The sequence below is a fragment of the Artemia franciscana genome, chromosome 5, assembly GCF_032884065.1.
Source record: "Artemia franciscana chromosome 5, ASM3288406v1, whole genome shotgun sequence".
Taxonomy (NCBI): domain Eukaryota; kingdom Metazoa; phylum Arthropoda; class Branchiopoda; order Anostraca; family Artemiidae; genus Artemia; species Artemia franciscana.
In genome coordinates, this window is record NC_088867.1 from 20278363 (window position 1) to 20291327 (window position 12965).

The window sequence follows — 12965 nt, forward strand, 5'->3', positions numbered from 1 at the left end:
TTTTAATTAATTAAATAAGCAATAGTTGTGAAATTGACATTTGCATATTTAGATGAAGGATGACAGCTTGCCAAAGATTGTACTTTTTGGCCAACTATCTAAGGCTAAACAGAAAGCAGGTCATCCTTGTCTATAGTAGGAGGATGTCATAAAGAAAGATTCAAAAGAAATAGGAACTTATGGGAGGGTGTAAAGAGGGAGGCTCTGAACAAATTAGGATGAAGGAGAAGCATGTATAGCTGTGTTGGCCTCAGGCAGGTTCATGTTATGATGAGTTGCTAGTAGCATTAGCAGCAGCAGTATTCCTGAATAATCTGTAAGTAGCAATTGTTTCTCATCAGACAGTTTTGTTTAGAAATATGTTTTTAAACTTTTGGTTACAATAGGCTGTTTTGAACCCAGAATGTTTTTTTTGGAAATTATAATGCTCTGAAAAAGTAAGGGCTCAGAATGTTACTTCTACCAGATGTAATTATTGAATTATGAACGAAAAAAAAAAAAAAAAACGTCAAGCAATAGGCCTATATTCACTTTCATCCTGGCTAAATGGTACTAAAAAGTCAAGCAGGAATTTCATTATTTTAGAGTTTTTTCTTGTTTTTTTTTGGTTTAGCATAGATTTTGTGACAATGTGTGAAAATATCAACAGGAGAAGAGCATAGCCTAGGGAATGACTAGGCTATTATATTGAAAAAAACTATAAATAAGGAATCCAATGCTAGACTATTGCTTTTATTTATTAAAATGCTTCCTTCTGTGGATCTACCAAAACTAGAAAGTTAACATACAAAGATAATGATCAACCCACAAAATGAGCAGCTTTTTTTAGGCTACAGCCTAGGCCTTCATCTTATCTCATTATTTGGGGGGAGGCAGGAAGGCAATTGTGGGTGGAGAAATCATTATACATTAAAACTTTACTTTCATCATGAGCTCTCTAAAGTGGAAACTATGCGGCAAAGCAGCATAGTTTCTATACTATAACACCTAGAAATGATAATTCTAAAAGCACACCCATTGCTGGTTGACCCTCTTCCTCCATGGGGCAAACTAAAAATGTGTAAAGTGGGCAGGATTTAGAACCCAAGGGAAATATATAAATAAGGTTGCAATGATGAAACATCATTGCAATAACAAAAAAGGCTTAACCAATAAGCAAAAGGTATGTCATAAACATCAAATAACAATTAAACCAATCAGAGTGCAGACCTTGCCTTGCTTCCTGCAAGGCTCATGGAATAATATGCTTTGCTCTATAGGTAATGCTAACCATAAGCAAAATTGGATGTTTTTTGTTTGAAAGTGAATCATCTTGGATATTAACATCAATAGATAGATGCATTTTTTAAATTATCTTTCAACTTCTTGTAATACAGAAATTACCAGGGTAAAATTCTAGTTGATTGACTTCTAGCTATCTCAGAAATGGGTTAGGTTAGGAAAATGAAACTTTCAGGGATGGGTTGACAGGCTAGAGTATGTCCCGGGAAGGTGTTTCAAAGTACCAGCCTCCACTCCTTCCCCCTCTAGAGGGCCCTGACCTTTGATGACCTTCAAAAATATGTGTGTTATAAAAGTGAAACCTAGCAAAATAGATCTTCTGCTTGAATAAAGTACAACAAAATTGTTTTCAGCTTCACAACTGGTCAATGTTGGTATTACCAGAATGATTCTTTTTGGGTCATGTAGCTATTGTAAATAGATGCATCTTGACTTTTTGAACATCTTTTCTCTTCTGCAAAACTACCACAAACCCACCATTATGGAGTTATTCCAGCCTAAATAATTAATTTGTATGCTCATTCTTGAGTCTCTAAAAGCCACAGAGCAATTTTTTGTCATAAAACATTGGTGGTTTCCAATTTCTGATCAATAAAAATGGAAATGAATGCAATTCTATATGTATAAATACAAGAATATTTGGGCTGGAATACCTCAATAATGGTGAGTTTGTAGTAGTTTTCCAAGAGAGAAAAGATGTTCAAAAAGTCAAAATGCATCTATTAACAATAGTTTCATAACCCAAAAATTATTCTAGTAATACCAACATTTAGGCCTACCTCACAACTTTGCTCAATCCCAATTTATAAGGTTTTAAAGATATGAAAATACATTTCCTAAATTTTGAAAGAAAAAAAGATTGATAAGGCTTGGAATTCTACTCAAATAACAGGAATTGCATTTTCAGAACTAAAGTACTTTAAAATACCTTCCTGGGATATACTTTAGCATGTAGACCCATCCCTGAAAGTTTAATTTCCCTAACCTAACCCCTTTCTGAAATAGCAATAAGTCACTCAACTAGAATTTTACCATTACCAGTGATGAATTGAATTAGTATTTAAAGTATAATTTGATTCATACGGTATAACCCCAGCTTTCCTCTTGGCTTCAAAAACCTGCCTGCTTTCTGCATTCTTAGTTTGCCCAATGGAGGAGGACAGTCAAACAAAATGGATATACCTCTAAAATTAGCAGTTCTAAACTATGGAGTGGAAACTATGCTGATTTGCAACATAGTTTCCAGTTTAGACAGCTTGTGACAAAACTAAACAATTACCTATTATGCTTCAGAAGAATAACAGATGAAGAATTCAGTGATATATTTCTTGTTCTCCTATCTATTTTGCTTTATCATGACCTTTCTTGAAATGGAAATCAAAACTGACAAATCTAAACATGCTAGATCCTCAAACAGAAATAAAGCCACAGATTTACTAACGTTATAGTAGCTACCTGATAAAAGGAACTGAAATAACAATACAAGAGGAGCTTAGTCCAGGCTAGCCTATATCACTTCACAAGTAGCCTAAAACTGACCACTAGCCTACCCAAAATACTGCACAGCAATAGATCTGGTAACTTTTTAAAAACCTTCATATGCAAGAGCTAAAATATCAGCACGTGAACTCCACTTGAAATGTCTGATAGGAGAAGGAGCTATTTTTTCGTCTAAGAGCTTTAAACTGCAGTTTGAACTCATTTTCTTAATTCGAATTTCGCTGCGTTTTCAGACAGGGCTGCCAATTTTTTTTTCAGGAGTGTGTCATATTTTTTCCTAGAATGTGCTTTTTGTGTCATCTCAGATTCCATAATGTGTCACAAAATGTGTCATATTTTTTTGCTACAAGTGGTATCATATTTAATTGTCAAATCTTTATTTAGAGTTTTGAATATATAATCTTTTCCAAATCAGTTCAAAAAGGAGTAAACTTAACCTTATCCTATTATCTTGGGATCTCGACCTTTTTATGACGTCATGAAAGAAATAGAAATATTCAATTAAATTAATGTTACACACTATGAATTTGTGTCTGGACGGCCAACGAGGCAATTTTACATTTATAAAAGTTTTAGGGACAATCAACTCCGACAGCAAATTGAAAATAGACTTTTCGTATGACGTCGTAATCGTAATCGGCTCTATACGTAATCAGCTTTATTGGCTAAGCTTTTTATTTACTCAATATGTAAGCCATTCAACCAGCTTCAATCTAGTATTTCTATCATATTTTTTGGTGCCTTTTTAGGCCAGAAGGATTATTCTGAAGGAAAGTAATCTCTGGAAATTTGTAATCTTGTTCAAGGTTGGATACCCCTTCTATACTCCTAAAAATGGGAGTTGCTGCTTATGCACACAGCTTTGGTAAACTGCATACTGTTTGATTTTTACTATTAAGTACGTACCAGTTGGCTACATCAAACACTCAATCAATAAACCAATTAAGTTCATATATTCAGCGTGCATTTTGATTTGAAATTTCCGCCTATGGCTGTTTTTTTCGCGTAGTTTAAATTTTAAATACGGTGATGGCATCTGTCCTGTATTCTGCACTGTTTGTGTACTACTGCCACCGTTAGGCAGCGCTATTCCCTTCCATTAATTTGTAGCTTTTCTGGAGGTAGAAAATTGAAATTTTACTTTTCTTTTATTACCATTTAAAAATCCAGACTAGGATGACAAAAATGTGTAATTTTTGTCGATTGTGTCATTTTTTATTGAAAAATGTGTCATTTTCGTCGATTGTGTCATGATTTCGACTGAATGTGTCATTGTGTCACGCAACATCAAATTGTGTCATTTTGACACAAAATGTGTCAATTTGGCAGCCATGTTTTCAGACATCACAGGTCGGAATAGGGGTTGGACGTGTGTAATGCAACAAGCTTTTTTTAAATGCGGGTTCTACCGCCAAGGAACAGGGTTGAAACCCGCTCTGCTGAAAACACCTTATTGCGGGATTAAAGGTAAAAATTCAAAAATTGTATGATATGAACTTTTAAATCGATGTAAACTCTAGTAACCTTGAGGTTTAAGAAGAAAAAACTTAGATCCAGAAGTATAAAGATATTTGTTCGTTAGTTAAGCTTCAGATTTTTCTTTGATTTTTACTGTTTTCCATAAAGATAATTCAAATTTTAAAAGCTATTTCTACTATTGCATTTCAATCTTATCTCAAAGAGATAAACAAATTGATCTTAATGTGAGAGATTGAATTTATGAATAGTTTTCAGCACAATGACAAAGGCCACAAAGAATTGCACAACAGATCCTAGTTACTTTGAACCCCGTGTTTGAACTATGTACTAAAACAGGCTCCAGATTTAAGAAAACCAGGCTTAAACACGTTCACTGAAAATGTTTGATAACAGAATCGTTTAGAACTCTGAAAACGATGGGTGTATAGCTGGGTATTAACCCGTGTTGGAACCTGGTGCCTGAGGCCGCATAATTATTTTGCTTTTCATTATAGATTACACAGAGCTATATTACACTCTGAAATTAGGTACCCTTATTCTCAATACTTTGCTATTATCATTCCCCTCTATACCGTGTTTGCTTCTCAACCGATAAAACTATACAGCATGTATTATTTGGTTGTCAGCCACTGAGTGCGAAGACTGTTTCCCTTAAGCACTTCTGATATATAGCTAATATCTCAAATGCCTTCACTGCAATTCTGAATTCTAGCCTGAATTCTTTGATAGAAAATTTACTGATATCTTAAAGAAGAGACAAACTGATTAACTATTAATAATGCCCAATGAAGGCGACAGAAAAGGGTTTATTCAACATTTGATTTGCTGTGTGCAGTAGATGAGGGATGTCTGGCTATCTAAAGACACTTTTAGGGAGTCAAAGGGGTGAAAGGACATATTGGCAGTTCATATTATCCTGCATACAAATTTTAGAACTGGAACTGGGATTTTTTCTGGGGGTTTTCGATTCTCAACAACACTCGTTGTCAGAAAGTTTAGAATCACTATAAATCCTGCTTTTCGAAGAAAATGATTATTAATTCCAAAATTTCGGGTACTCTCAAACCTCTTTTAAAGGTTTGGTCAGCAACACTTTAAGAAATTTATAAAATAAAAATATCGTGAATATTGATCTTGATTTATCAGCAGTCGAGCGAACCAATCGTGCAAATAACCTTCTTCTTGAATGCACTGTGGTGGCTCTTTGTGGATGGTGCAGCTCTCCCTTTGCCAAAGTGCAAAGGATCTGGTATTATACTTTTCTTTTGTTTGTATTAAAGCTTATTCTAATAGGCAATGTATAGAACAACCCCAAAAAAGTCCCCTGGACTCTATCTCAAATACTACCGAAAATGTCCCACAAGCCCCCGATCTTGGCTGGTTAAGCTCATTATCTCAAAGCATACATCATGGGTCAAATTCAATTGATAACACAATGGTGGAGGTGGGAGTGTTGTCAATATCTATGATGAAAATTAAAATTACTTTCATGAGGTCCTTTCAAGGAGCCCCAAAAAAAGAAAAATCTCCCCAATCGAATATAATTACCTTCCCCTAGCTCCAACTCCTCCTTCACAAAATCTTGAAATATAATTAAAAATTTCTCTAATACACCCTTGGATATAAAGAAGATAACTCTAATAAGGGTTACAATTTTCAAATTGTTAAAATCAATGTTTTTTTTAAACATTAACCGTTTTTGCTAATAGCTGTCCAAGATTTTAAAGCAGCAGAGATACTATCCAACTAAAAACCCTTCTTAACATCCCAATAAAGTCTGCTCTATTATAAATATTCCAGGAAGCTAATTATCAAAAGCAAAAAGGACGCTCTAATGAAAACTACTGTCAGCCAATAAAACCCAAAACGTATTTTTTGTTTTGTCTCAGAAACCATGGTTAATCAATTCGAGAGAGACTGGGCTGATAAAATTTGAATGAATTGGTATTGCGTAACCTATTTGCATAGAGATATTTATCGAAATTAATTGTTTTTTTCATTTGAGTTTCTTATCAAAATCCTTACGGAAGCTCAGTTACAGATTTGACATACAGTTGTCAATATATTCTAAGGTTGGGTGGAACCCATTGGAAGTTTTTTATTTGCTTAGTCGAGACATCTCCCTTTCCTCTATCTGTCAATAGGTTAATATCATTTCTGTATTCAAGTGAAACAAAAGCTACCAATATTGGGTACAATTTATTAAAATAGTTGCGAAATTGGAAAAAAAACTTTTAAACAAAGATAATCATGGAAGTCCAAATATTTCAGCCTCACCTGGATGCTTTCATAAACGTCACAAAAACATAAACGGAAAAACTACCATAAACGAAACATGAAAAAAAACGCTAAGCTAAAAAGGTAAAAAAAGTGACGAAAGAAAGTTCACATCGAAACGAAAACTAATGACACGAAAATACATAAGGCGCATGCCAGGATGTCTGTTATATACTTTTGTTCATATATGTATAAATCAGTTCTTTGATACGGGATTACATTTAAACGAAACAGTATTTTTATTTTTAAATATCATGCATGTCCTAGGTTAAATTAATTAAAAATAAACTACAGATCAAGACACTATTATGTTCGATACGTTTAATGAATCTTCAGTGCTGCTAGAAAGGTTCAGTGACTTTTTCGAAGTTTAGTTTATCTTATATTTTGAAGCCTTATAAGGCTGAATCTGCAAAATTTCTTGATTTTCTTTACTATTAAAAGTATAGAAAGATTCACTCTGTTTTCTTTTCATTGAACTATTAAAATTGTATTTAATCCATTATACTAGTTCTGAAATTTATACTAGCTCCGTTATTCAAAATTTATTTATATAATTTTAGATTATATTTAGGCAGTGAAAAAGCGCTGCTTAAATAAAGAGTGATGTGGGCACAATTTTTTTTTTTTTTTTTATTATTTGTTGTATTTTTATATTATTTTTATTATCATATTATTTTGTATTTTTATATTATTTTTTATATTATTTGTTGTTGTTGTCTTTTATACCAGGCCACTTTGTATTGTAAGGGGTTGTTGTAGAAGCTTTGAAAAGGGCTCATTTGATTGGAAATTGAAAGGGCTTGTGTCCTTTTTAATTCTCGAAAGTTATTCGAAGGTAACTAACCCCTTTCCCATGCCCACCATTTCCCCAAACACATCCAATCAAAATTTTGAGATAACTATTTCGTTAAACATAATTGAAAGCTCACGAAATTATGTGTTTGATGATGACAACCCCCCAGAACCTTCAGGGCAAGGGTTGTAAGTTATGTCCTGAGGAAGATAACTTCGAAGACCACACTGCCTTTCCATGACGAAAGTAAAACAGTTCAAAATAGGGATGAAACCTTTTAATTGACAGTCACTTTTAATCTTTTCACTGTCAATTAAAAGGTTTCATCCCTATTTTGAACTGTTATACTTATGTCCTGAGGACATATAAGGCATATATACAAAGGATAATTGTATACACTTTGGAGGGATCATTAGATCGGTAATCAGATGTTCTTGTGCCCTGTTTAAGATTCAGAGTGATCGGAGGGACTATCCCCACACCTCGTATTTTCCGGAAATGCATCTGATAGAAATTTTGAGACGGCCATTTGCTGTAAAAATTTTGAAAATACTCGTTAAATTGGAAATTAAAGGAACTAGCGCCCCTTTTGATAGTTAAAGGTAATTTCAGTGTAACTAACCCTTTTTGACGTCCACCATTTCCCCAAACACATCCAATAAAAATTTTCAGACATCTGTTTTGTTCAAAGCAGCTAAAAGGTTCGGAAATTACGTCATTAAAGATGGAAAATCCCCCCTCCCCTCTTCACAGGCCTCAGGGCAAGGATTGTAAGCTGTTTCCTGGGAGCATATAAGGTTTTTCATTGAGTGGGTGGTCGTATAAATTTCGGAAGGGGCTCATTGGATCGGTAATCAGGTTTTCTAATACCCTTTTTAGGATTCAAAGTGATCTGAACGTGGATACCTCCCCACACCTCGTGTTTCCCCAAAATGTATCTGATAGAAATTTTGAGCTGGTCATTTGTTGTCGTAAAAACTCGAAGAAATACTCCTTCAATCAAAAGTCGAAAGGACCTTTTTTTAATAGTCAAAAGTGATTGGAGGGCAACAAGCCCCCCAGCCATCCATGAATTCCCAAAACACATCTATTCAAAATTTTGAGATAGCCATTTTGTTCAGCGTAGTTGAAAGGTCTGGGAATTGTGTGGGCTCATTGGATTGGTAATCAGATTTTCTAATACCCTTTTTAGGATTCAAAGTGATCTGAAGGTGGATAGCTCCCCACACCTTGTGTTTTCCCAAAATGTATCTGATAGAAATTTAGAGCTGGTCATTTGTTGTCGTAGAAACTTAAAGAAATACTCCTTCAAGTAAAAGTCGAAATGACCTTTTTTTTAATAGTCAAAATTGATTGGAGGGCAACAAGCCCCCCACACATCCATGAATTCCCAAACCACATCTATTCAAAATTTTGAGATATCTATTTTATTTCGCGTAGTTGAAAGGTCTGAGAATTGTGTCTTTGAGAATGATAACACCCCCCCGCGGCCCTTATCGTAAGGGTTGTAAGTTATACCCCAAGAGCATATAAGGTTTTTATGGAAAGGGTGGTCATCTAAATTCCAGAGAGGGCTCATTAGATTGGAAATCAAATGTTCTAGTTCCTTTTTAAGAGTCCAAATTGTCGGGTGCAGCCCTCTCTCCACTACATTGTATTTTCCACAAATGCATCCAATAAAGATTTTGAGATAGCCATTTGTTCAAAAATCGTCAAAGTTCAAATAATAAGGTATTTGGGTTGGACAGAATCCCTCAGAGTCTGGGGGTACGGCTTGTAAGTTATGGCCCAGGGGCATATAAGGTTATAATGGAATGGATTGTTATGTGGACTTTAGAAGACGGTTATTTAATTTGAAAGGTATAGTTCTATTTCTCTTTTAAGAATCAAACATGACGGATAGCAATTAGCCCTCCTCCTTGACATCCTCTTTTCCCAAAACATATTCATTGAAATCGTAAGATAGCAGTTGTGTTAGTAGTAGTCCTAACATCATATAACAATGTCTATAGGATGGACACAAGCCCCCAGGGTTGCAAGTTGAGCCCTGGGCCATTTATGATTTTTATGGAACTGGTGGTTGTATAAGTTTTGGATCGTATGGAGCTCAAGTGATTGGAAGTCTGAAGTTTTAGTCCCCTTTTTAAGAGTAAAAAATGAATGGAGGGCAATCCCAAGCCTATCTTTCTCGGAGACATATACGATCGAAATTTTAAGAGATCTATTTTGTTCAGCCTTGTTGAAAGGTCTTTGTGGACGTTAACCCCCCCCCCTTCACAGTCTTCAGGACAAGGGCTGTGCTGGGCAATTCGTTCGTTGTTTATACATAGTAAATGTTATTGAGAAAGGTATACATGTTTGAACTTTACTTTCCGAGAAGACAAAGAGAATTCAGGCGAGCCTTTCAGAGTATCTAGAGGAGGGTGTTGAACTAAATCAAAACACGTTATGTTCGTAAGGATTGTCGACAGCGTGTAACACAGGAGTAACTGAGTATATTAATTGGGAAAATTCAGGATATGATGAAGGATACAATCAAAAAGGCAATATTTGTATACCTTCAGTATTCCTAAAACTACCACTACTATCACTACCTGACTACTCTATTTAGAGTATTGAGGGGACATTTGAGCTAAATCAAAATACGCTATATGTATGCAAATTGTCAAAATAGTATATCTCAAAAATTAATTTTGTATTAAGTTGGAACTTTCATAGAATGTTTAAAGGGGAAGATCATCTCAACAAAAGACAATATATGCATACTACTGCTAATACTAATAAAGTCGAATAATCTTTCAAGCGTTAAACTACCACTTATCACTATCAATAAACAAATGAAACTCAAAACGAACAGAAATTACAATAAATAGCCGAATCAAACTCACAATGAGCAAAAATTAAAATTGGTTCAGCCAATAACCCCCATACCCTCTCAAGACCAAAACATAATTTGTGCTTTACTGAAAACAAAACTCGCTTTATATGCTTTCACTTTTTTACTTTCATAAATAAAAATTTATCAAAACTTTAAGGAATAAATATTAGTTTATGTCAATTAAACTGACAATCCATGGTCATTCATCTTTTTTAAGTAACCATATGGATAAAACAGTATTAAAAGCCTAAAAACTCTGAAAGCCAGCAACTTGAAAATAAAAAAGCACATCGTCTGTTGAAGCAGTTAATTATAATTTTAGTGATTTTGTTGCTAATTTAGTGATCTTCCTCAAGAATCGAGTGAATTTTGCTTTTTTAAGTTTTTTTTCTAGAATCTAGTGATTTTCCCAACTGTTGGTAACCCTGAGTTGTTGTCTTAATGATCGCATCTCCAATTGTTAGAATTTCACATGGTAACTATATTGTGCTATCCTTGTTATCTACGTGTGTTTATGCATTTCAGGCCCTCGGATTTATGAACAACTTAAACATATTCATTCGCTTTTTATTATTTGAACAGTACGTCAATTGAGGTGTTTAAAAAAATTTGAAACTTCTTCCTAATAAGAAAACTCTGAGTCTACTGGCAATGCACTGCCATTTCCAAAAAAGAAAAAAAAATATCAAATACGTTTGTGAATTTAGCTTTATAAGGCGTTTTTTCGCGACAATCTGGGATTCTCAATTGAGATTATAGATTCGTCATGAAAAATAAAAATCTACTATCTGAATTATAATACATAGATTATAATGCAGATCAAAAGAGAAAAACGCATTGGTATTATTAAAATGGCAAATATTTTAAGTTACAGCTGTGAATGCAGTTTGTGCACCAATTTACACAAAGTTCTAGCTCAAAGTGAACAGATTCTTACTTATAAGTCCCTCTCCCATGATAGACAGCAGGTTTGCCAGAAACAAATAAATGGGTACACCAACTAGCAAATTTGCAAACCCCTCATTGCCGAAGATGATTGTAGCCCAACAGCCGATTAATACTTACAAGTCCCCTACATGTCTTACAACTGGAACCAAATTGGTCTAACCATCAAATACACTGGAAACAACCAACTAGCAAAAGTTGCTAACCCCTCATTGCCTAAGGTGATTATCTCTTCAGAAATTTTACTATGTTTTTGCTGAAGGTGGTATTGAGCTTATGATCCAAAAGCTGAACAAATATTCTATAACTAGTAATGTTATTATGAACTGTGCTGAAATTCATGGAAATTTGATGTTAAATGATGCACCAAAAGCAAAAAATTAAAGGGTTCAGATATTTGTATTTCATGATGATATTGGAGCAAAGGGGAAATTATGAGAAATTTATTTTTCACCTGAAATTACTCTTCTACAAGATCAGATAAGAGGATAATGTTAATTTTATTAAATGTCAAATCTACTAAAAAGAAAAAAGGAAGATATGGAGGAGACAATAATGAATACAGTTGATATTTTACCACAACTATCTTAGAGCTGGTTTAAATCTGCCTGAGATTACTGAGTGATATTATTGACCCCCATTCCAAACCCAATAAACTGGCAATGCCAGGAATCAAACCTGAACCCTGTGGACAAAGAATTTCTAACTGAGAGTGTTATCCACTTAGCCAGGAACACCAATATGACCAGAGTAAAACAAGTATCTAAAAAAGCAAAATATTGAAAAAAAGCCAAATTGGTTTTACAGGCATATTCAATACTCTTCCATAAACAGTGTATTTTATTTAGACAAATTATTTCAAGGCAGGTGTCAACAAAGCTCCAGCAGGGATTGTATTCCAAAGAATTCCCAACCCAGAGTACCAACCACTTAGCAAGGAACACGAATGTGACTAGAGAACAACAATTATTTGCAAAAGAAAATATAGAAAAAAAACTTGTCATAGTTGCTATTTTCACTACTGTCCCATGAACAATATATTTTATTTACAAAAAAATTTAAGACAGGTATCACCAAAACTCCATCAGGAATTGTATTTACTTAAGGCACAATCAAACAATTTGAACGTTTAGCTTTGTGATACTCTAGTCTTAAAATACTATAAAAAGAAAATTTACATTTGCTATTTGTTTTCCAACAACTCATTTAAGCAAAACCATTTGTCACAGCAATATACCCATGGTTTGCTTAGAATCTATCTAAAATGCTTTACAACAGAAAGGATACATTTTTAGCATAGCAAATACCCAGTTTTAATGCTGTTGTTTATAATCTCTAAAAAACAATTAAATTGTATCAGAATTTTTTTGAAATAAGATACTTCCAAGAGTTTTAGCCAAATCAGTGAAAAGAGGGGCCAGGCATTTCTTCACAATTTATTCAACATGTAAAAGAGTACCAGGGGGTTAGGTTAGGAAAACACAACTTTCAGGGATGGGTCTAAAGGCTAAAGTATGTCCTGGGAAGGTATTTTGAAGTACATACCTCTACTCTATCTCCTACTATAGGATTCTGACCATTGATGAACTTTAATATTATGTGTCTTATAAAAGTGGAACCTTGCAAAATAGATCTTCTGTTTACATGAAGTACAACAAAACTGGTTTTAGCTTCACAACTTTCCTCTATCCCACTTTATAATGTTTTAAAGATTTGCAAATACATTTCCTAAATAAAAAAAAAACAAACAAAAAAACACTGATATGGCTTAAAATTCTAGTCAAATAAAAGGAATTGCATTTTGACATT

General features: G+C 34.1%; 1 protein-coding gene across 2 annotated transcripts in view; it reads right to left on the reverse strand.

Moving 5' to 3' along the window:
- Window positions 1-3006, reverse strand: part of LOC136027079 (anaphase-promoting complex subunit 4-like) — a 29220-nt gene extending 26214 nt beyond the window's left edge. The window contains exon 1 of one of the 2 annotated variants that reach the window (XM_065704019.1): window positions 2832-2979. In XM_065704019.1, the coding sequence (XP_065560091.1) occupies window positions 2832-2880 (49 nt within the window). In that variant the 5' untranslated portion in view covers window positions 2881-2979. Of the gene's footprint in view, window positions 1-2831 lie in introns of both variants that reach the window. The other variant, XM_065704018.1, reaches the window with a different exon arrangement.
- Between the last annotated feature and the right edge of the window lie 9959 nt (window positions 3007-12965).